Source organism: Mus caroli, unplaced genomic scaffold (assembly GCF_978045245.1).
Source record: "Mus caroli unplaced genomic scaffold, Mus_caroli_1 scaffold_20, whole genome shotgun sequence".
Lineage (NCBI taxonomy): Eukaryota > Metazoa > Chordata > Mammalia > Rodentia > Muridae > Mus > Mus caroli.
The window spans coordinates 32,733,033-32,758,209 of NW_028227275.1; the positions used below are offsets into that span (position 1 = coordinate 32,733,033).

Below are 25,177 nucleotides of genomic sequence, written 5' to 3' on the forward strand. Positions count from 1 at the left end.
AGGAGTCCACATGGTTTTACTCTGTTCACGTTTGTTCTTCCTAGAAGTGGAGGGGTTTTAGACCCTAGAGAGCACAGGCTGTTCCTTAAAACCAAAGCCCCTCTCAGATGTCCACATCTTTATTCCCAGGAGTAAAGCAAGAATTGAAATGTCACACTTGAGGGGCCCACTTGGTCATATTCCAACAGGGAAGATAACCTGAATCCTCAGAATATATTATGACTCACAGTATACCTTGAAGTCAGTGTAACTGACGACTGTTCTCAGATAAGAAAAATCGCTAAATCAAAATTCTTCCCAAAATGTTGTATGTGAACATAAATTCATGATTAAAAAAAATGAATATCTGCTTGTGAGTCAAAATAGACGATAAAGAAAGACTGTAAGAACAGGTATGAAAAAGGAAGAAAGGGCCACAAATGAAACCAACTTCCTTGTGCAGTTTTGTCTTAGGCTAGTAATAATAGCCCTGCAGAGGACTGTTGTTACTAATTTCTATACATCTAGGAAAGAGAGGTTTCCTCAGAGAGTCTATAGTTCAGCAGTTTATTCAGGTAGAAGAACCAATCAAAACCAGGTTGGTTGTCTTCACGATCCCATCTTTTGTGTTACAGCCATGGAAAGTATAGCAGCGGGTTAGGAGATCGGATATGTTTTACTAAAACGGTTATTATTATTTATGAATGAGCCAGGCTTTACTACACATACAGAGGTGAGGAGAACTTGTTAATTACCACGAGGAACACCTAGCCATGCCAGATTTACCTTCTTGCTGTCTGCTTTCCTCTCTGACCGGAAAGAAGGTGAAAATGTAACATACAGGCAGAGAGGAAATGTGGCTACCGGAAGAGAAGGCTGCATGGTTTGCATGTTCACACTGGGCTACTGCCTTCTCTGTGTAAGGTAGGGCGACTAAGCAGGAGAGGGGTGGTACTCAGGAGAAACACAGTCTGCGATCTGAGGTTTGATGTGTCATGCATTGTCTGGAATGGTCTAATAAGGCTGCATGAAATGTTGGCCCCAGCAAAGTGCCAGAATGATGCCGTTCAAATCAAAAAAGAATGTTTTTGTCAGGAGCTTTCCCGAACAGAAGCTAATTAGACCTGTATCTTCAGAATGTTTGATGGTAACCTTTGGCATTCACGTGGGTGACATCAGCCATATCTTCTAGTTGTACCGTGATATACCCCAGAAAGGCTTATAAGCATGTATACTCTATACCAAGCGCTAATAACTTCTTCCCTGGTGGTAAATCTAGCTGCGTGAGCTAGAAATGTAATTGGGCTGCCTATGCTGAAGTTTGGAGCTCTAGGGAGAATATCTGTTTGTAAGAGAAGCTGAATATTCATGTAACTGTCCAGACATCAATACATTCTTACTTTACCTTATTTATTTCTGTTCCCCAGTGAACAACAGCGCTCTTAAGCACAAAGCTAATAGGTACAGTCTTCAGAACTGTGCCCTCGCTTACCTAAATCCAGCAGCCTCCTAACACATCTGTTTGTCCATTACCAGGTAGCTCTCCTGTCAAGTGACACGTGTATGTTTCCTTTGTCTTAGAGCACTGGAGACAGTTCCATTGTTTGCCATCAATTAGCTGAGGGTAGTATGTCAGGGATGTACGGGTGGTGTCACTTTAGTGTGACAGCCACCCGATGCGATTGAGAAGGGATTGTTTCATTATGCTCTTATCAGGACTGCTGGATAATGATACTCCACACTGCAAAGTGGAGCGGGGAGTGAGACAGGCAGGAAGAATAGATTTTTTTTTAGTGATTGGCAATATTAAAATTATTCATGCCACAGGGAGAAGAGAAAGATTAGAGGGATGGATGTGCAAACTTTAAGAAGTGGCTTTCTCCTGACACAGGTGGAATGTGGATGCAGAATGACGACGCCCTTCCTGATGAGAGGTGGGGGGGTGGGGAAGCCCTGACATTAGGAGGAAAGGAAAAGGGAAACAGGAAACATCCCCTTTTCATCAGCAACAAGGATTAGCAGAAACTGGGGGTCTCTCGCAGTCTCCAATTAACTTTAGAATCAAATACAGCCTTCCTAGCAAATTACCCTGGCAGGCATTTTCCTTGCTAGAAAACTCTTTCTGGCGTGTGAATTTAGGTCAGGAGGGCGTTTTCCATTGGATGACGGTGCAATTAAATTGCTTTGAGGTGTACTGTGAAGAGCGGCAGATGGTATTGGACTTAAATTTTCACTCTTGGGGACCAGATATCTGAACACTCCCAATATTGGCTGTTTTCCCCAGCATGTCTAAAGGGAAGTCTTTCTTTGAATTCTGAAAATTAACTAAGGCTGAATCTTTATGCTCCTGGAGAGGAGAAACAAACAAAAAGGAAGCACTGAAAATGTAAAATACTTCAAGATAAACTAAGCTTCAAGAGGGACAATTGTGTTGACATTTTAGTAACAGCCCATTTTCGCTCCTTAACGAAGTGCAGTCATGCATGAAAATGACTTGTTATCTTCTAAGCTGAAATGTATTATGGGTTGTATTGCAAAGGTGTGTATTACCCCTTCAAAGTAAAGAACATTTTAACTCTATCAGGACTTGTTCTGGGACTCAAACACTTTGTACTGTATACATAAAAAATACTGAACAAAAAAAGCTGAATGAAGAGGATACATAACTCCTCCGTGGTGAAGGACCCAAGTGCACAGTTTATGTGCAGTTCTTTTCATCCGGGTTTATATAGGAAAGTGTTATTACATAGTTACCATTTCTGAGCAATTTGTGTCTTTGTGATTCCATAATCCTATTAAGATTGTATTAATTGCAGTAATATTGTCACATGACAAGAGCATTCTGTAAGCGTATACCCATAGCTCACCCTCTGTGCTATGTGCTTTTAATTCTTTTAATCTTATTTTATTTTCTGTATATCAGTGTTTCGACTGCATGTGTGTCTGTATGACTGTGGACCGCACACACGTTGTTCACAGAAGCAAGAATAGAGTGTTGATTCCCCTGGAACTGGACTTGCGGACATTTCTGAGTTCCCATGTGGGTTCTAGCAAGTAAACCTGGGTCATCTTCAAGAGCAGCAAATCAAGTTAACTGCTGGGACATCTCCCAAAGCGCTATTTGGGTTTTTAATACATTACATATTTCTTTTTCTCCGTGCAGTCTTCTGAATTATTATCCTTTTTAAGATGAAGAAACACCTGGCAATCTCTAGGGCTAAACTTCCAATCCAGGTCCATGGGGCTCCCATGGTGTGCAGGACCTCCTGTTCCTAACCATGCTGACACTGACACCATCTGTCTCGGGTGCTTGATTTCTGATGAGGCCAAAAGAGCCAAAATTTCCATTGCAGTTAAATGGCTTATCGAACTCCTCCTGACTCTAAATCTCTCCTCCTGGGAGTGAGACAGAGAGACAAGATGAAGCTCACCTTTCATATGGACCCTCTAATTCTTGTTAATGTCTCCTTGAGAGCCAATTTACCTTGGTCTCATCATTTAGTCTGCTCATCTGTGCCTTGACCCTTGAAATTCTGCCCCAGAGATGAATGGTCAGCCCAGACTTCCTCCCCTTATGCTAGTCACCAAGCAATTAATGTCATTTCTCAGGAGCCCAACATGGCTCTGACATCCATTACAAGTGAGAGTCACCATCTTGGGATAAGGTTGATTCCCTTCTGGTGAGGACAGGCCAGAGTGGAGCTAGGGCTTTTCAGAGGCCATAAATGCCCCTAAACACAGGTTTACAGGGAAGCGCGGCAGTCTCCACAGACACAGTAAATCTTCTGGTGGCACGTTATCCACAGCCAGGACAACACAGTTGCCACAGTAAAGGGCACGTACTGCTGCCTGCTCTCCAGTCCCCCTGCAGGCCTCTCTTCCTTACCTGTGGATCAATACACCTCTGACGTGGATCTGAAATCTTTACTTGGGGGGAAGAAAAAAAGGCACATTTCTTACCAGCGATTTGTATTCCAAACTGAACAGTTCAGTTCATTTCTTGTCGGAATTAAATTTCAGAACTGGACGTTTTCCCTCATCAGGGCTGAGAATGGACAGAAACCGAGAGTGTTATTTTTAACATTCTCACTGCGAGTGTGGTAGCCACCTGAGTGTCTCTCCTCTATCACTCTTTTGGGTTATCAGATTTTCAAAGAACAAGTGTAGCTTCCCATCATTTTGAACAAGAAAACATACTAGCTATTCTTTGCTGGACTGTGAATTGTACCTGGTTTGCAGTTACCAGGCAAGGACTTGCCCACTGAGCTAGATCCATGCCTTCCTCTTTTGACCTTTGTTTCAGACAGTCTCACTAAACTGCCCAGGCAGGCCATGAACTTGAGATTTCTTACTTCATTATCCCTATTAGTTAGGATTACAGGCTTACTCTCTGAGGCCTGTCTGTGCTAGCTAATTTTGTGTGCCTCAGACTGACAGGAAAGTCGTTGTCCCTATACTCTGAATGATGAAAACAGTCAGGAAGTGACGTGGGTAGGAGCCTACAACAGACCTTGGAGTGGCCCAAGGCAAGTAGTCTTTATTTGTGGTTCCTAAAGTACTCCTTGCATCCTCTGTTTGTGTGGTAAATACCTCACAGGTGAAGTATCCCCAAAGGTGTCCTGTCCATTAGAAATAATAGATTAATAGTCATTATTTGGACATAAAGATGCTGATTGACCCTGATTAAATGAAATAGTTCAAGGTGGCAGCCTAGACTTCACCATCCCTGAGGGCCTGAGAGCCACATGGATCACAGAGCCACCTCTGCCCATTACTGTTGGAGACAGGGTCGAGGTCAGCCATAAGCCAGGCCCTGTGAAAAAGAGTCCCCAGCAGTAGGGAAGAGGGCTTCTGGCTCTGGGCAGCAGGCAGAGTTCATGCATTCATTGCTTCAGCAGGCTTTGTTTCCTTGGGGAAGGTCACCACCACTTAATCACAAAAGCAATAAGGGCTTCCAGTTTGTTCTGTGCTGTGCCTAATCAGTTGTTCCAGCTGCCAATCACCAGCAGTGTCTGGAAGTTCACAGAAAAGCCCCCTTCAAGCTTTGGAGACAGCACTGACCCCCAAGGTGACTCAACAATGAAAGCTGCCCCCAGGGGCAGTCTGTGTCCGGTTGATGTGGTCTCAACAGTTTTGTTAATACTGTCTGACTTCTGGAGGGGATCCGTTCTCTTGAGGCTTTGATCGGTGGGCCACATTGTACACTCCAGTGGTCGAACTGTGGAAATAATTTTGAGTAAGTACAGAAATAATTTTTTTTCTTTTGTGAATAACCTTACAGTTCCGCTCCAACATGGAGATTTTCTTCCTAAGATTGGAAATACCTTGGCAAAGCCTGTGCATTTGTCAGTAAGTAAATACAGAAGCAGACAGGTCTATGAAAAGCCGGGAGGTATTCAAACTTAAAACGTTAATGAAGTAGTGGAATACTGTCGTCCTATGAGTGGAGAAGTCATACTTGGAGCCTCTAGTACTTAAAAGTATATTCTAGATGTATGTCTTGATGAGGTTAGGTGTTCCTAGAAGTCACTGTAGATAGCAAAGACAATTTTCTGAGCCGTGATAACAGTTTCTTTGATAAAGGCCAAGGAGAGCCCCGCTGCAGCCATACCTAGCTGACTCCAGACAGTCGTCCTTTGGATGTATATTAGAAAGACATGCTTGTGTCTTTATTGCTTATCATCAATTTCATTTCATTATTTTGGTCCCAGGTAGTACCTTCAACAAGCAATTATAACCTGGATGCTGCAGACAGACTATTCTCTGTAGACAGTGATTAATAATATCTTTCTGTGAGCTAAGTCCTAATCTCTCTCTACTTCTCTTAGCGCCTCCTCTGACTTCCCACAAGGCAGAAGCAAGAGGTTTGCTTTCTTTTGCAGAAAAAGTGATTGATTGTACCCTAGATAAGAAACTATTCAAATGCCTTCCAATTCAGACTTTAAATTGAAGCCTGAAGCACTCACTTTCTTCTTCTCAAGGGGTCCCTGGTAGAGGAACTTCCCATTTCAGTGTCATGAACCAGCTATAGTTATAAAGGAAAGGGCTGGGGACATGTGTGTGATCCAATAGCTCTTGGAAGACCCTACCCTTGGCCATCAGCTCCATGCCAGTTACCTCTGAGAGCTTACCCCACACACCCTCTGCACCACCACCACCTCCTCCTGGCTTTTGTACTGTACCTTCATAAAGCTTGGAAAGACCTTTCCTCAACTGCACCACATACCTCTGGCTTTCTGCTCCAGGACTCTTGGATGCCCTGAGGTTAAGACATGTGTCTGCTTACAAATGTGAGAGAATTAATACAACCCTGGGGCAATCTTTGATCAGAATTGAATAGAAAATGTTAGATAAAATTTCTGCCTCTATCTTAGAGCCCCAAGCTAGATTTTATTGGCATTTAGATTGTTTGTCTCTATTCATTCAAAAAGCAAACATGAATTAACGCAATTGGTAATAAAAGCTATGTCTTGTTTTATAGCTTAACCCAGGACCAAGTTTTGTGTCTGCCATATGGTAGCTACTCCACAAATATTTGTGGAGTGTTCAGCTCCTTAGAGAATCTGAAAAGAGACCATGGCTGTAACTGGAGGGTAGCTTACTTTCTTAATATACATCATGTTCCAGGTTTGGTCCCCAGCAGAGGAGAAAAGGAGAGGAAGGCAAAAATTCTAAACTAAGTATGTCAGGGTAGAGGACATGGCAGAAGTACTGAAGGAGAAGCTGCTGGAATAAATCCCATGTGTGGTTAATTATCTAGCTTGAGTAGAGTCACAAATTCATGTGTTAAAGTGTTGGGACAGTGTTAAGAGGTCTGCAGTAGTAAATCTTGGTATTTTGATAGAATTAATGCATACTTGTGCTTCTTTGTCTTCAAGTTGAAACTCTGTCAAGGACAGAAATACATAAATGGTAGACTAGCCAAATACATAGCAAACATACCGTTTAAAATAATGTTGGATGGATGGATAGATGATGGACGAATGGGTGATAGGTGTTGGTTGTGACTTGGCTGGGAGAAAGCAGTGTCCTTCAGCAAGTCCTCACTTTCAGTGACAGGCGATCAATGACACTGAATTGTCTTGCTATGTAATTGTATCTACTGTCACACCCAACTCAAGCAGTTACTATAGACTTTTGGGAAACACCCTGTTTTCTGTTGAACCATACTGAAAACTTAGCACGTGCAACCAAGTTGCCCTGTTGCCCACAAGGTTGTAAACAGTGAGGGCAGCACTTCCCTTGTAATAAACGTAAGCACATACAAACAAAAATACCTCTAGGCATGAATAAGCGATGGGTATGTTCAGCCACAATTACAAAATAAAAGAAAGCTGTTGTCTCTATACCTAAAGCAGTGTTTCTTAAAGGTAGCTGTGTTTTCCGGTCAGGTTTCTGTGACCTATTCTCCCGTTCATTTTTAGAGCAGTATTTAAAACCCAGGCTTCATGCTGACCAGTGTTGAAAATAACTATTGCTACAGCCCATCCAAGCAGCCTTCTCCCTTGGGCCACATTATTATGGGGAATACAGGCAGAATTGTGGTTCCCTGAGCCAGCAGGGCACAAATGAGGGCAGTGATTCATAAGGTGACTCCAGCGAGTTTGCAGACGTGTAACTTTCATGGAAGCTGACATGCACAAGAGAAGCCTGGGCTTGACTTTTTGAACCGGTAAGCACTTTCTGGCCTCGCTGCCACTTCAGGACTGAGAGGACTGTGGAAGGGTGAAGGTTTCTAGGATAGGAGCCAACCTGACAGGATGCTGATTTCCCAAAAATAAACCCTTCAAATGAGATCACACCCATGTCAGTAGCTTTTTGAGCGGGGAAGATGGTAATTTTGCCTCTTCACAGGCTCCTGTAAGTCCTTGAACTCCGATGCCATTGGATCAGTCCTTTGGGGGCTGGGTCACCTGGGGTCTTAATTCTATCCTGGTGAGGTTAGATGAAAGTGATACTGGTTTAAAAATACAATTCCCTGAACTTTTCAACCTTCAAATCTTTTTGATAATATGACTTTTCTTAATCCTGAACTTGATTTCTTTAATTTAAAAAAAATCCATTTGTTCTTTGATATTAGTAAAGCTTAAAAGGGGCAGAAATGGACCTAGATCAGAGTTGTATACCAAGAAGGAAGTGAAGGGCATCATTGGTAATGTTGTCGCCTGATTGCAGCCTAATGAGATGTCTGCCAAGTAGGTCCCCCACAGTAAGGGTCCTTCCTCTCTGACACAAGTGACTTTGGAAGTGACAAGCCCCAGCTATCAGGCAACATCTTACCAATTAGCTCATGTAAATGGGCACACAGGCAAACGTGAGGTCCTTTCCAGTGCTCAAAGGTGAGGCTGCCCCAAGAAGGGGGCTCTGAGTCACCCTCTGTGTGTGAGGGACAGTGGTGGGAACAGAGCCAGAGCTGTGTATGAGGGCTGCCTTTACTTACTTTCTCATCTTGGATAAGGGCCTCTTTGGAATGAGAGCAAGAGGGCTCATCACAGCATCATGGAAATGTCTGCAGTCTCTCTCTCAGGCTCTTAGTTCAGAGTCCAGGACCCTGTGTTGGAACTGCAGTCAGGTGCTTTCTGTTGTCTTTGTGCTGACATGTGGCAATGGCAGAGAAAGCCGAGGCCTGGCCCACAGCATCTTGCTGCACAGTGAGAAGAGGTAGAAGGGCCGTGCTGAGCCCCTTGCAAGTCAGCTGACTGAACATGCCATTATGCAACTCTCATCCTCTGTGACTGAAGAGCACACAGAAACCTTTGCTCAGAAGCAAACAGCACAAGATTAATTGTAATGACCAGATAGGGAGCTGGCAAGGGCACACAGCACTTCAGAGGCAAAGGTGAACCTGGAGCAAGTTCAGACAGAGCTCCCGAGATGGCGGTGAAGGCACAAGAGCCAGGGAACCTGTTCCACCATAGAAACAAAAGCTGTGTGTATCCAGGAAGGGGAGAACTGTTCCCAAAAAGGCACTCAGAGAAAAACAAACAAGCCCCTGAAATATGCTCGCTGTCAGCTTTGGTGTTTAAAATGTGGGCCCCCTTCAGGGCACCGTCTCATGCTGCCTCTCTTCTTGATTTCAGCTCCCATTTTCGCCAGCAATCATTCAACTCGAAGTGGAACAGCTGCTGGGGCCGGGCCACCCCCACATCCTGTCAGTCACCCTTCTCCGGGACATAATGTACAGGGGAGCCCCCACAACCCCTCCTCCCAGTTACCTCCACTCACAGCTGTGGACGCAGGCACTGAGAGGTAAGGCCATCTGTCGCTCTCTCATAATAGGTGTCGCCGCCAAGCCTCCCTCTACCGAGAAGAGCTCTGACAGTTGCTGAATTTTATTAATAATCTGTTGGTGGGTTGACTTACCCAGGGGTGACATTTTAAAAGTAACATACACCAAGTATGTGGACCAAATATCTCATTATCTGTTACATTTATATATATATATGTATAACAAATGAAATGATACTGGCAGTGGACAGCTCAGGTGTCAGGACCTGGAAGCTGTATCACAATGACCAACGGTTGCCACCTCTCTCCATCTTGCTTTGGGGCTCAGTTACCAGTGAGTTGAGGAGTTCTCTGGATAGGAATGGTACCATAGTTACACAGATAGCAATACAAGTTTGTGTGCTGGGTGGGTTTCTGTTATTGACAGAATGACTGGGAACAAAAAAGAAGAAAGTTGGTCTTGGCTCATGGTTTCAGAGAACTCAGCCCATGGTCACTGGATGCTGCTTTGGGCTCATCAGGTGGGAACACGTGACAGAGAGGGCCTCTTCACCTCCTGATGCCTAGGAAGTAAAGAGACAGAAAAGGACAATATTCCCAATTGCCCCTTCAGGGCAACCTAAAGTCCTTCCACTAGGCCCCACTTCCTCAGAGCACTACAAGGAGGTGCCAGGGCGGTGCCTCAACACACAGGCCATGGGCAGTTGTTCATTTCCCAACTGAAGCTCCATGGGAAAAGATTATAAGGTGACAGAAGATGTTATGTGACTGTTCGAGCAATGCCTTTGGTTGGTATAAGGAATTTCTGTGGGAAAAGAAGCCCTAAAGAACTCTATGTTCCATGTTATTTTTACTTCTGAGTTCTCCAGTGGCTTTCGAGGTTTGGGTCTGAGGGTGGGTGCTCATGCCGCTGCTCCGTTCCCCAAGTGCATCTGTTTCTGTGAACCACAAACCCAAACAGCTTCTCAGTGAGTGAAAGGAATGGCTGTATAGGCATCAAGAGAAAGAGGGGTGTTTCTCCACATAGGTGAAGGGGAAGAGCATCCGGGGCAGTAAGGATGCTGGCTGGATACGGAAGAGATGAGGGCACACAGCGAGCACAAAGTCTTGGCCCTTCAGGGTAACAGCGTGCCGGATGCACATGGATAAATGGTTGGGTGATAACGGGCTGGCTTCAGTGGAGCCTGGTGTTTTTAAACTGAGGAGTTGGCCATATCCTACTGGAAGCCAATAACCATTGTTAGGAGAAATACAGAATCAGATGACACGAGAGAGGGAGGAGTCTGCATAGGAAAGGTATTTGCAGTTGGGGTGGGAGATGAGGGAGGTTACAGAGTGAAGCTGGTGTAGGGTTCCTCATGAGCACTATGGAGCCTGGAAGTTCGACAGAGAAGTAAGGAGAAGCCACTCAAGAGCTACATTAGGAGGCAGACTTGCTGAAGAACAGAAAGAAGGAGCCAGACCAATACCCAAGCTCTCTCTCTCTAGACACTGTGCCTTTTAACAAACTTTGGGAAATGAGAGAGAGTGGGGAGAGGGGGAGAGAGGGGGGGAGAGGGAGATTTTGTGAGGTGGTAAAAGATCCATATGGATGTATGGGATCATTAGAAATGTGAATCCAGAAGGTAAGAATTATTTCAACAGTCCTGTGTACATGGTAAAGTGTAGCCTTCCTTTGAAGGACCTAAGAAATACCATGTCTCAGTGGTCACCACCCCTTACAGTCATGCCCACTGGAGACAGGAAGTCTGTCCTTCCAGGTCCTAATGCATTCAGGAAGCTGAGAGGAGCTTGTCCCTTTTAGCCTTTGTACAGTTTGCAGATGGCCAAAAAAACATAAAAACAAAACAACACAGTGTTCAGCATAGCATACAGTAGGCCGCACATGGCTTCCTAGGCAATCACGTGGTACCTTAGTGTGACTGACAGATTACAGTTGGAATCATTTGGAGAGTGCACAGTGATCAGTAATGTAAGTGACCATGGAGGGAGAAAGGAGGAAGAGGATGGGAAGACACCGAAGCTCCTTGGGAATGAATGAAGACCAGTTTGTACTTTCGCTGTATACCCTTGCCATAGGGTGTCTATCCTGACCCCACCCTGACTCACTGGGCAAATGAGAGATGGCAGTTATCTCTTCCAATCAAGTCAGAGAAGAGGGTGACATGAAGAAACCCAGAATTATTCACCATGTTTGCACTAGGGACCAGGATGAAAACCTGGAGAGGAAATGGGCTCACCTTCCGCTCTGGGTTTATGCATCTTTGCTGTTTGCCTGGGAAAGCCCCCAGTAAAAACTCCAGCAGTTTTCTTAACGGAAACAGGTTGATCACACTTTGCGATTTTAGTGGGACACTGGCATCTTTTCCTGCTTTTCGGGCATTGATTCATCATTTACTTAGCTTTAGCTCATTAATGAAATGGGCTGAGTCACCGTCAGAAGTTAGAAAGGGCCCACCGCAGCTGCCCATCTAACATCCAGTTCTTTCATCCTGACCATCATAAAATAAATGTAAGTTTTCTCAAATTGGTGAGCATCTATTTTTATTTTTAAATACTGACTGAATGACACGTAATTTCAGGGGTTTGAACAGTGCTGCAGCCCATCCCCTGATGTTGATTTGCCCTTCTTATGGGAAGTAGCGTTTTACTATGTCTTGTCGTATGAGCCACCCATACTTTATGTCTATACAGTGGCTTCCCTTGAGGGGAACTCAGCATCTCTGGAAATGTTAAGTCACAGGGCTTTATAGTGTGACTGTTACACCAACAAATACAAAAAATACTTACTGGTGGCCATTTTGAACTGGAGAAATCTTAGTAGCCCCAGTGATAAGTCACCTAAGTTTGTGTCACTCATTTTTGCAAGAGAACAACATTAGCTGCCTCTCTTCCTTCTGAAGGCCACAAGCATGGTGCAGTCTGTGGTATCAGTGGCAGGGATGTGGGCTCTCCACAGTGGAAGAGCTTACAGAAGTTTTCCTGAACCCCATTTCTGAGACTTCTGAGACACAGAAGATTAAAGGAAAAGAGAGGATTGTGTCTCTTTATAGAATGTATAGACTGGCACAAGAATTAAAGACCAGAAACATGTTAGGAATCATTGTTTTGGAGTAAGTAGTCAAATGGCATTTATCAAATAAAGACTGCCAGTTTCTTGAGTCCCTGCTGAGTACTAGAAACCTAGGGCTTGTATGTCTCTGACTAACCAAAGCTAAGGCTTCAGGGACTATATTCTAACTCACCATTGGACACTCAGGACCATCTGCCTGGATGCTGAAGGTCAAAGAGTCACCCTTTCTCCTCACTGTTTTCTTAGTGAAGCTCTCCGTTCCAGACAAGCCAGCCTGCTCACTCTTCCCACTTAGCTCACTTGCTGCTGTACATTAACTCAGCCTCTGTGAGTGTTCTGTGCAGCCTTCCGTACCCAGCGTGGTTCTCAGCCCGGAAGCCTCTCCTTCTCTCCAGTCAGAGGCACATACCCCGGGGAACTCCTTGGTTCTTAAGATCTGTTTCATAGATCTACCAGCTAGAGCTGAGTTCACTTTGGGAGGGCAGCAGCCTGGTTTCCTCATAAGCTTCAGAGTATTTTGCTCTGAGTTATATGCCATGTACTGAGGAAGCTTTAACAAGGGGTAAAGAGCATTGAGGGGACTGTGTAGGGAACAAGAACCCACGGCCCCTCAGAGGGTTCCCATAATATTCTCTTTGGTTTTGGTTTGGGTTGGTTTAGTTTGGTTTAGTCAGAATGACAGTGGTCTTGATTTTAAATGTTTCTGCCATCTTGGACCTCCTGCATACTTGGATGCAGTTCCTAGGTGCTAGTCTACCACACATGAGGGCACACACGCAGAGGTGAAGGACTTTCTTGTGGCCTGGTACCATTATCTCTTGCATATGTACCTTCAGAGTACCTCTCAGCTAGGCCTGCTGCTTTCCTAGTCCTGCTCTTGAGCAAAGAGGTATCTACACAGCTTCTTCATAGCTTCTGTCTTCTGAATGTCCTGGTGTGTGTTCAGAACTCATAAGAATTTACCAAGATGTTAAAGCTTATCAGGATCTATTCTCACCCTGGGGTCTCTTGGGTTCATTGAGTCTATCACTGGGCTGGTAATAATGAAGCATAATATATGGTGGACATTGAATATACCATTGAGGACAGGCAAGCCAATAGGGCATGATAAATTACAAGACTAAAGAAAGGATGGTACAGTGGCTTTGGAGGCTCAGAGCAAGAACATCTATTCTCAAAATGGGGTGGAAGCAATAGAGGAAGCACTGTCTCCCCTGAAAGTCAATGGTCTATAGGTGCAAACATCAATAGGAATAGTAATGACCATGACTGTGGCGGAGCATGCTACTGAAAGTTACCTGGTAGTAGCCACACTAAGGAGTTTGAGCTTCCTGTGAATGGGCGTTTGTTATTTGGCCAATAGGAAAGCATGATGACTGTAGCATTCATCCTAAATGTGCCTGATCTTCCCCTGCAGAGAACGGTGAATATCTCCCAGAAGAAATGACAAGGAACAGGAAAGTGTTTGGTCCTCACACAAAGGCTGTCCTTTAAAGCTCTTAGACTCAAGACTGTGGCGTTGATGTTATTTTGCTTTCTAGTACAACTTGAAAGGATCATTTTGTTCTTTGCCATTCTGAGAGTGTATGCTACATAGTTATGGCTTTTCAGGACTTGGAAGAGTCCCCAGGTGTCAAAGAAATTGAAAATTATCTCTATGTTAGAGAGAGTGACAAAGGTCTGGGGCACAGAAGCACTTGTCACCCTTGCTTGTCTATTCTATTAGAGGAGAGTTGACTCCAGCTATGAATTCTCCACATGACTGTGTGCATACTCACATAGATACAATTTACTCTGTGCTCATCGCTGTGTGACCCCTGACGTGTATGGCAGACACTCTGTCATGCTCACAGAGACATTCCTAACCCAGAGGGCAGCAAATAAACAGAAGATAACTAACGTCCATCAATCTTGATTCTCATGATCATGTGACACAAAATGAGCACCATAGCAGCAGGCTTTACAATTAGATGATGAAGATGCCAGCATCAGAGCGTTATAATAGAAGTTAAGATGTTATTTTTCACTCAGCATCTCCTGAGATGTCTGATGCTTTCTAGAAAGATGACATCCACGTGCCTTTGAGATTAAGAGAGGAAGAGTCTAACATCTCCCTCCTCTCTCTCTCTCTCTCTCTCTCTCTCTCTCTCTCTCTCTCTCTCTCTCTCTCACACACACACACACACACACACACACACTTTGAGAATTCCTAAATATCATAAAAATATGTATGAATGAAATTAGAATATAATGGCTTTGTAATCTTCCCTGACCTACCTCTGATTCAGATGTCCATCAAACTCTCAGGCTTTAGTATATTTCTTTATAAAGATATAATATAATATAATATAATATAATATAATATAATATAGACTCTATATCTATCTTTAACTTACCATTAAAGACCTGAAAAGCCTAGGACTCACCTCTGATCTTTTCCCCTTGCTCTTTGACATCTAATTAATTCACCAATCTGTCAGTGGACTTCATCAGCACCTTTCTTCCAGTCCATTGTGGGCCCTCACCTGACCCGCCATCTCAAGTACAGCAGCTCTGTCCATTCTGTGACTGATTTTGCCTGTCCACAGCAGTCCATCAACCCCATTTCATGAGCCTTTGCTCTGTGCCTCAAGACCTGACCTTTAAAATGTAAATAAATCATTTGTTCCTCTCTGCATCCTCTGGAATCATACCAAATGTGATGGTCTTCTGTGGTCAGGCTCTAGCCAAGTATCTTTCCATGGCTACCCTTGTTTACTAGACCAAAGCCTTACTAGCCTTCATGCTGTTCCTAACTTACCTTGCCTCCGGGCCTTTGCATCTGCTGATCCCGAGACACTGGGTCATCATGAAGATGCTTGGCATGACGATGCCTTTTCTTTCCAGTGTCTGCTCAGACTGTGCCATTTCAGAGACATTTCTTTGGTGAGCCTTTGTTAGTTTTGTTTTTTGAGAGGGTTTGTTGGTTGGTTGGTTTGAGATGGATTCTCATATAGCCCTGGCTGGTCTAGAACTTGCTAGGTTAATCAGGTCTCCGACACAAGATGCTTCTCCTGCCTCTGTCCCCCGTGTGCTGGGATTGCAGGTATGAGCCTAGATGTTGGCCTGAGAGAAGCCTTCCCCGTCCAGCTTCCCTGTGTTGCTTGACTGTGCTCTTTCCTTTCACCAGCACGTGGCCTGGCTTTATTACGGATTTATGTCCACTCCATTATGCTATGTCTCTCTGAGAGCAGAAACCATGAAGGTGCTGACTGCCTCTCCCCACTAAACCCTCCGTGCTTCTAGGGAGATCTGTGGTATTGCCTGAGGAGAGAGGAGATGGGGGAGGAACTGCACAGCAATGATGGCTTTACTCTTTCTGGACACGTTAACAGTAAACAGAGCAACTGGTTGGTGTCCGCCCTTCTGCCACCTTCTTCTTTGAGTCACTTCAGTCCCTGCTTAAGACCTTGCTATGAGACTCCACATGCACTTACCAAGAGCTTCCTTCTGGTCCTAGTATTTTGTCACATTGGGTTATTTTCCATGTTGTTTTTAATTTCTGAAACATACTGTTTTATCATTTTATCTTAAGCATAACCACATATCAAAATCAAATATTAAGATGTCCACAAAAGTTACTAGTTTTTTTAAATGCTAAGGAGGTCACTTGGACTCTAGAGGCCGAGTCAGCCATCTTTATTTTATTCCCACATTCCAAACACAAACCCATCTCCTGTTAAGGCCAAGATGATGTTTTCTTAGTCCCCTGGGATTTTCTGTCAGGAAAGTGAGTCATAACTGTAAGAAAGACGCCTTGTAGTGAGATAGAATTCCTTTTCTGCCACCCCTACTTTAACACACAAAGCAACAGAAGTATGGTACTGTTGCCAGGCCATGGCATTATTCAAACTTGTCAGTGTGCTCTCTTCAGCAGATTATGCAGATCCTGAATCTCCGGGGTGAGATTCGGCAGCCTGCCAACCTGACGAGTGCTCACATAGTCCTGAGTTCTTCCTCTCTGAGGTGGAACAGGTCACTCTGGAGAGAGCTTCCACTTCCTGTTCTGGCAATATGATCTGAACTTGAGAAGTAATTTCTCTCCCAAAGTGAGGCACTGGCTGCTCAGAGACTCCCATCTTTTTGCAATTGAGGGGTTGTCTGTTTGTTGGTCAGGAAGGAGACGATCAAGGTGAACAGACGCTAAGACACAGTGTTTTTTAGTGAGTCTTTTGTTTTTTTGCTTTTTTTTTCTTCTGAAAATAAAAATCTTTGGTTGCTTTTTTGTGTCGTTAGAAGGAACCTCTCCACGTTTTAGTCAACCCCAGAGCAAATGGTTAGGGACTTTCTCTTAGATATATATTCTCTTCTAGAATAGATGTTTCCCTCCAGAAACGGAAACAAATGCAATATCCAAAGATGTGTTTCAGTTGAGCAAATGGCTCATTCACCTGGGCCCAGGAATTGCCACCAAGTAGGGAGCTCCGTCTCTGGAGGCGATGGAATGTTCTACTGAGTAGTCCTTTGGCAACAGTGACCAGCATTTGCTAAGTACTTGACCTTGTATATTGCTGGCTGAGGGCGCTCCAAATACAAAATGAAAGTAAACGGCCAAGGAGTGACAGTCTACCCAGAAGAATGGTGAGCCCTTTTCTGGCTGACCGTGACCTTGGAAACCGTGACTCCTCTGTACACTTCGCCAGTCAGCACTGAGCGTCGCTTTCCAGAGAAGGTGGTAAGTCCGCCGTCACAGTTACTTGATGGTTCACGGATGGAAAGAAACCATGCAAATAGCACGTGTCGATTACTGCACAAACCACCTCTCAGATAGTTTCTTAAAATTCACAGATTATACTAACTGTGTAGTCTCATTTATATCGCTGGCTTACAAATGTATCTAGCCATATCCTGCAGAAGTCACATTTAAATTTGATCCTTAAAGTCGCATAAACTTTAAAGAAACTTTACATGTTGAAGCCGTGCGGAAAGGTTTAGGATAATCTGTGTAGGGATGCATTTGTGCCTCCCTTTCTCATGTTTAGGGAACAAAACATTTCTCTTGTCTAGCATTCTCATTATAGTCTCTCCTGGATGCTACTCTTTCATAATGCATTCTGTCAAAAAGCACGTTGAACATGGCTGCCATGCTACACAAGAGACACTTCCCTTGCTGTAGGGCGGGGAGTTAACCCACTTGGTCGAGTACACTCACAGCAACCCAGGTAGAGTTACAACACTGCAGAAATTCCCTTTTCAGAATATATTTTTAAATCAAACGTTCAAGACTACCCTAGCTAGAATTCTCTTTTGGTTAGTACTCCTTTGAAAGGAGAACTTGGCAGAATTGGGCATTTCTTTTCTGACCATTCACAAGAGATTCTGAAAGAGCAGAAGTGACAGAGTCAGTCACAGCCAGTTCTAGAGCCCAGGTATCTCAGAAATCTCGGCTCTTGTTTTTGCAGGACCGTTGCTCTTGTATACCGTAGATCGTTACACCTCCATTTTCTTTTCCACAAAGGAAAACAGCAATATCCTTGGCATCGCTTCAGAGTTTACCAGAAAATATATATATATTTATGTATAAAATCTGAGCCTTTTGGCACTGAATATTTTCTTGACCTTACAGTTTGTTCCCTGTTCCCACGTGGACTAACTCTCCTGCAGGTCCATTTTCACAAACACTCACTCTTTATATATATGCTTGAATCGCCATTTAAAGCTCTATGATCATTTTGCCCACAGTCCTCAAATCATGTTCCCCGGAGGTGAGGGGAGCATTCTTAAGTCTTGAGCCCCTCTGGTTTGATGAATTGTTTGCGGGAATTATTGACCCAGCTGTTTATGAGGAGACAGAAGCTCTACTCCTTTCCAGGGCACCGATTTGGCTCTTTGACTGAAGACCAACTCCTTGGATGGACACACAGCTCTTGGCCAGCATTGGTCCTGCCCAGATGGACGGTTTTGCAATTACCCAGACCTCTCAGCAGCCATTTCTTCATTACTAAAAGCTGCCCCCAATTGTCCCAGAAGCCAAATTCAATCTGCAGTTCCCCCAGTAACGTGCTGTGATTCATTTGGGGACAAATCTGGATTGAACTGAGTCCAAGTGTCTCTTTTGTGAGACAGGAGGGAAGTATAAGTAGGTACTATAGTCACCCAGATGATTCAGCCAGGAATTCATGAAGTGATTCATAAATCGTTATAAAGACCACTAAAGTCTACTAAAACGGAGAGCTGTCTGGCTATACAAAGTGTGGTATTATTATTGGGCCTTTTAAAAAAAAGAAGAAGAAGATGTTAAATCAGATGTGAAATCCTTAAATCTATGCTTCTCTTTTTAGGTTTTGAAAAGGATTTCTTCACCCCCACCCCACCCCCACCCCATCCCCCCTCCCTCCTGTCCTGCAGTAGACCAACAGCAAGCCATTTTTCATTGATTAGTGTTCACAGATGAGTTTTAAAATCCCCATAGATGATGCTCTACAATTTAAGAAAAAGAAGTCCTTGCACAGATCTATGATGGACCAGTTTGTATCCATTAGTTCTGCTCCCGGGCAGCAAATCAATAATATTTTTGTGTAACTACAATGAAACATGCTCTTCACATACGTTCTTCCTTCTTTAGTAGGTTTATAGCTCCAGTGTAAGACAAAGAGGACAAACCAAACCCCACTGGCTTGTTTGAATCCCGAGAGAAAGGGTCCTAACTTACTGTAAGAACATGCATACACTGTGTAGCGTAGATTGCCGTGGTAGGGAGGTACCTTCACCATTGCTGGCCTCATCCAAAGATGCTACCAGATCTGCTCCATCCGGGATGTTCCATGATGGTACTGATATATTAAGTCAGTACCAAGAAATTAGACCCTTAGAGACCTCAAGGCTCACTGCTCCTCAGACTAGAAAATGAACCAGAAAAGTCAGTTTCAGCATCCATACTAGAATTGTCAAGACGAAAGGTTTCCTCAGATTTCTTTTTTTTTTTTTTTGTTCCGAGCCTTTCCTGAGTGGTCTAACTTAACACCAGGACCATAGTCTCGGGCAGTTCTTAGGCTCTGGTTCACCAAAAACACGTGCCAGAGATGCCTATTCAGTGGTTCTCAGCCTTCCTAATGCTGTGACCCTCTAATACAGTTCCTCATAATGTGGTGACCCCTAGCCATAAAACAATTTCACTGCTATTTCATAACTCTACTGTTATATTATGTTAAGCATCTGTTATGTATCATAATGTGTGTGTATGTGTGTTCCAGTGGTCTTAGATGACCCCAAAGGAGGGTCACAACCCGCAGGTTGAGAACTGCTACCCTACATGGCCACTCTATTTGGATTGAGTCCTCCATTCCCTAAGCATGCACTGATTGCCTGGAAGTCATCAGACGTGAGCCTCTGCACGGTGTAACATATCTACTGTTGTTTTCTCTGATACATTCACTTGCTAGTGCAGCGCTGTCTTTTTCCTTAGTCTTAGATAAACTTGCTTGCTTCAAGGTAATATACAGAGAAATGGGTCTTCAATTGTTCCTCCCTCTGGGCTTACACCAGCTTGCCCAGTACCTAGTTTATATCTCCTGAGTGAAAAAAAAAATAGAATTATCTCATACTTTGCAATTCTGAAGGGAATTGGGCTATCTTTGTCTTACATTTCTATGGAAGCTAGGAGAGTTAGAAGATTTATTCAGACTTCCTTATCTAGTAAGAGAGAGCACTAGAGTCCAACCCTGTGTGCTCCTGACCCATCCGTCTTTTCTGCATCCCCTGTTTCTCCATCCCTTCCCAGGTTTCTGTGTGTGAACTTTAACTATGCTTGTCCCACTTGGGACCTCCTGTCTTGTGATAGTCTAAGATTCAGTGCTACGTCTTGAGGAATGGTGAGGGATTTGTGCTGGCCTGCCCACTGCCAACTGGGGAGCCTGATGTTAGGGAAAAGTAGGGCAGAGAAGGCAGGAAAGGGGAGGCACTGAAAGGAAGGAGCATGGCCAAGCAATCAGCTGTTTCCTGAGGTGTGCATGAATGAGCATTTACAAGAACCTTTGAAGTCCCCCTTCTGTAAAAAGGATCATTTACTGGGGTTCAAAGCCTCCCCCTTGCCTCCTCTTCTTAGCAAACCATTGCTCATTATAAGGTCATTCCAGCTCCCCACCAAGGGAGTGGAAATGGTTGACTCAGTTCTGGTTTACTTTTGTGTGTTCTGTTTCTGGTAAGCAGGGATGTCTCTCCGCCCCCCACCCCACCCCCAGTCTGTTCTGAGCCCATTTATACAGTAGTCATCTCTTTTGAAAAGCATAAGCAGACACGAGCAGCCCAACTGGAAGAGAATCTCTGAAATAACCACTGTGAATCCTTGGTTGGTATACAGACCTTTCTCCTGCCTCTTGGATACAGGGTAACTCAGAATTAGCGTGATGCTGCCTTGACCTGACATATTTGTGGGATAAAATACCCTGTAGAAGAAAAAAAAATACAAATAGCTATAACCTGTCATTGGCATTGATTATTTTAGCGACAAGAAATATATTCTCCATCATCATTATCATCATCAATACATACTACATAAATACATCCCTCAGGTTTTTCTGAGCAGAACCACTCAGAACATACTCCTATTCTGTATATTTTTGAGTCAAACTTGTAACATCTGTCTTCCTGATGTCTGTTCTTTTCAGCTGTGTCTGGGGCCCTCCCCTCTAACTGTAGGGTCCCGTCTTCACCTTCATACTCCCCTTCTGCCTTAACCTCTGATCTTAATTATCTGCTCTTCTCTACCATGAGCAGGTTAGCAGCAAACTGAATACATACAAATTAACAGAGAGGCCATGGCTTTTTGTTAAAGTACTACATGGTGGTTTTGGACGGAAGTAAAACTGATCCTGAAAATTCATGAATGAAAATAACAAACTGTTTTTTAACTGATTCTTGTAAATTTGTATAAATTGAATCTGTGCTTAAAAATCACTGCTTTTTATAAAGAGACTTCTTTGCTGGGATTTTAAGCTATTGATTCTTACTTGTTTCCATATTCCTGGCAGTTATCTGATAAATGTGCTCACTTCTCATCCACAGAACTTTCTCTGTAGATGCAGAAGTTAAAACTTCTGTAGGGATTCCTTTTAAATCAGAGACTACTTTGTGAAGGTTTATTTCACTTAGAAGAATTTGTATTTAAATTTTTATGGGAGATGAGATCTTTGTCTTCAAATGCGTTACCTCCATGCTCTGTAATCTCATTCATGTGAAGACCCAGAGGCCACCTCTGACTTAGCAAAGAGCACGTGTAAGTTAAGTGGAAGGCATAATATTTTACTGTTCTGGGTGGTGAGATAATACTAAAACCTTAGTATATGCCTACCATATTTTTCCCTCTGTTATCAATGTATTGAATAATATATAATAGCCAAGAAAATACTTGTATGAATAGGTAAGAATAATTTGGAATGAGCACATACAGAATCTATATCTTGAGTAATATAATTTATGTTATAGATGACAAAATATTTTAGTAAGTTATACTCTTGGATCTGTGTAGTCTCCATTTCCTAGTTAGTGATCTAATTAATGTTGACCACACTGGTGCAAGTGATAAAAGCAGTAGAGCTTCACTCTGAAGAAAGAACCTTGGACTCTCTTTGTATTCTTCATCTGTCACCATTTCCACTCCTTAACTAATCCATCTCATGTGAGTCAGGTGTAGTATCATGTGGTTTGGGGTATGTTATGTCCTCAGATTGTACTGGGGTGCCCAGATAGTCCCAACTTGCCTGCCCTGCCCCCCCCCCCATCATTTTGTTCCTTCAGTCAAAGACTGACAGAAGATAGCAGGAGTACCAAAAGGAAAGACCAGAGGACCTACTAGCTCGTTGTGTCTTCTTGAAGTGAAACAAGAGAGCCAGAGGGTCTTAATTACTTTGTCTCCCAAAGTTAAAATATCAGTGTGATTGTGGGATAATGATGTAGGTCACCTTGCCATTCAAATCCCTTCTCCCTCTAACCTGGAGGACTATAAGAACAGAGCCTTCTAGGGTTGGGTGCCAGTGTGGACTCCCATCTCTCCCAACTCTATGACTTCATAATTTCTCATTCCTCTCCTACAAGCTCAGAGCTACTTTGGAGACACAATAAGGACATGTTCCCCAGAAAATCGCCTCCATATGGGGAATCCTGGCTCATGTGTTTTACTAGATGTTCTCAGGGAAGTGCCAGGATTTGTTTGCTGTGCTTTCTCTCTGGGCCACTCAGCATGGCCTTTCAGGATAATCCCAGTTCATAGGACATGCTTAGAAAAGTGCGTATTTAACCAGCACGGGACACGCAGCTCTGCCCTCCGAAGTTCCATAGAATAAAAAATCTAAGTGACCAGTTGATAGCATCCAATCACATCAGGTTTGCTGAGATACTCTGACCTCTTGGCTTTGAGTCCCCATCTTCCTCTTAGTTCCCGTGCAGCCTTCTTAGATCGGCTCCTTATACTTCACAAGTGAAATGCAAAGTGAACATGGCATTTTCTCCCATCCTTTCTTACTCCCGTAACATAAATATTGAAGCTCTTCTTTATGAGATTACATTGCTTCAGGACCTTTAGAATTAACTTTGTAAATGTGTCCAATGCACCTTCCCCTTTTCTCAGCTGTGTCCTTGCACAAGAGACCAGCCTTGTGGAGTCAGTTGTCCCTATAAATAAGTTATGCCACCGTTGATCACCTAGTTCAAAATGGAGCTTTCCTTCTGCACGGTATAAACAGGAACTAACTAAATGTGTTCATGTTGATGAACTGCAGAGAGGTTGCATACTTCACTGCTAGTATGCTTTCATCCAGAATTATTTTGCTGCTTATTCTCAAGGTATTGAAAGACCCTCGCTTCTTTCTCTACCGTGGGTACCACTGTCCCAGGCTGAACCAACAAATTAAGCATCCTGTTCTTTCTGTGTGGACATCCCCACCTGCAAGGCTGTTTGTTCTCTCAAGTCTACTGTCCTTCGCCATTGTTAGACAGTAAATCCCATTCTAAATCTCATGACTCAGGACCTGCCAGTCTTCCCTCACAACAAGAAAATGAATATACAGTTGTCCAGGGTTCCTTGGTGATTTCTCTTTGTTTAAATACCAGTATATCTCCTTTCAAAAACCAGTACTCTGAGGCTGCGGCTGGGGATAACGCTCAATGGTGGAGTGCTTGCCTAGTGTATGCAAGGCGTTGTGTTCAACAAAACCAAAAGACCCAACAATCTTGGGATTGTTACACATTACTACAAAAATGCCACAGTGCATTCCCTCTACGCCATCAGGAATGCTCTTTGCCCAGCACAGAACCCAAGCCGACCTCTCAGGTTCTGTGTTTCAAGGCACATTTGACCTTTGAGGTTTAAGTTATTTTACTCTTGGCAAGACAGAATGTATTGTTTAAGGAGACTCTGGTTAGAGGGGGGTCATAATAAGGACCCGTAACACTTCTTGGACCTCAGATGTGCCTTACAAAACAAAATGTTTATGAGCTAAGTGTAAATGAGTCAGAAACATATGAATCGAATTTCCCCTAAAATGTGAACGGGTTTTAAAATTAGCAGGAAAAGGGCCTGGCAAAAGATGTGCTTTGAATTTCATAAAACCCAGAGGATTTGAAATGCAGTTTAAGAAGCTTGACAAACCAAACTGTGACTAAGGTTTGCTTTGTTGGTGTCTTTTCTCCCCCCCTCACCCCTACCCCCCCCCCCGTGTGTCAGAGAAGCACTCAGTGGTTGGACGGGAGAGGGGAGGGTTATGAAGGGTTTTGAAAGAGCATATTGTCATAGTTGTATAGGGCCAGAGTGGGGACTTAGAAGGCTTTGAGGAGTTGGTCATGCTGCCTGTTGTCATCGTTTTCCCAGGTTTGCACCTCCGACTCCATCTCCTCACCACATCAGCCCGGGTAGAGTTCCAGCTCCTCCATCACTGCTCCAGAGAGCACAGGCTCCCCACTCCCAGCAGCCACCAGGCTCACTCCTGAAGCCCTACCAGCCAGAAACGAACTCCTCTTTTCAGCCAAATGGTATCCACGTCCACGGTAAGCAGGAGCTGCTGGTCCTTGGAGTTTAGAAAGGCAGTGTTTTGCTGTTGCCTTTAGCCAGGTGGCCTAAGGACCAGATGTGGGTCTCAGATGTTCTGTTTTAAATCAAACTTACGATGTAGACAGCATGAAATGCTATAGCATTTTCCTCAGATGACCTGACCTATAGTTGCCGGCCCAAGGAAATCATTGGTGTTCCCAGTGGTGTGACACTTCAAGAGACGTCTCTAGCAATAGCACCCTGCTCCTGAGTGATCAGGAGACTGTGCAGAAGGAAGCCCCGGGAACATCACTGTCCATGTTGGCTGGCTCCTTCCCATGAGCCAAGTCAAAGCCTTCCCTGGTTCCCCTGTGTGACACCTCCCTGGTCTCCCCCAAACTTCATGTGTCCCATCTGTATATCCCATTTTGGTTTTATTTCTTTGCGAGAACTTTCTTTCATTCTCTCCATCTTGTAGCTCATTTGAGTAAAACATACCATCTTTACTAGTACAGTCTTGTACTTCTGAGGCCAGAGTTGTCTGACCCGTCATCATATCTTTTAGGGAACTCGACACATTTCTTCATGTCTCGTAATGACTATGCATATTCATACAGAAAGAAAAGAACGTGAGGAAAAGAGCGATCACAGTGGCTTACGTTCTGGGCCAGGCTTGGGTTCAGCAAGGACCATACTTGAGGACTGAGTCTGCCTCTGTCTCTTTTCACTAATCAAACTCCTTTTGCCAGTTCAAGCACAAACCCTAGTGGACTTCCACAGAAAACTGAAATGCCAAGCCATAAAGACTCCAATCGCCAAATGTTTTTGTCTCCTGTTGTCAGAATTCTCTGTTATAGAAACGATGCTGTACGTTGAGACTCCAGATGATTCCAGAA

The 25,177-nt window shown here is 43.9% G+C and overlaps 1 protein-coding gene across 4 annotated transcripts in view; it reads left to right on the forward strand.

Moving 5' to 3' along the window:
* Window positions 1-25,177, forward strand: part of Glis3 (GLIS family zinc finger 3) — a 419,182-nt gene that overhangs the window by 371,468 nt on the left and 22,537 nt on the right. For all 4 annotated transcript variants that reach the window (XM_021152026.3, XM_085833847.1, XM_085833848.1 and 1 more), the window contains 2 exons: window positions 9,060-9,228; window positions 24,123-24,298. In XM_021152026.3, the coding sequence (XP_021007685.1) occupies window positions 9,060-9,228; window positions 24,123-24,298 (345 nt within the window). The remainder of the gene's footprint in view (window positions 1-9,059; window positions 9,229-24,122; window positions 24,299-25,177) is intronic.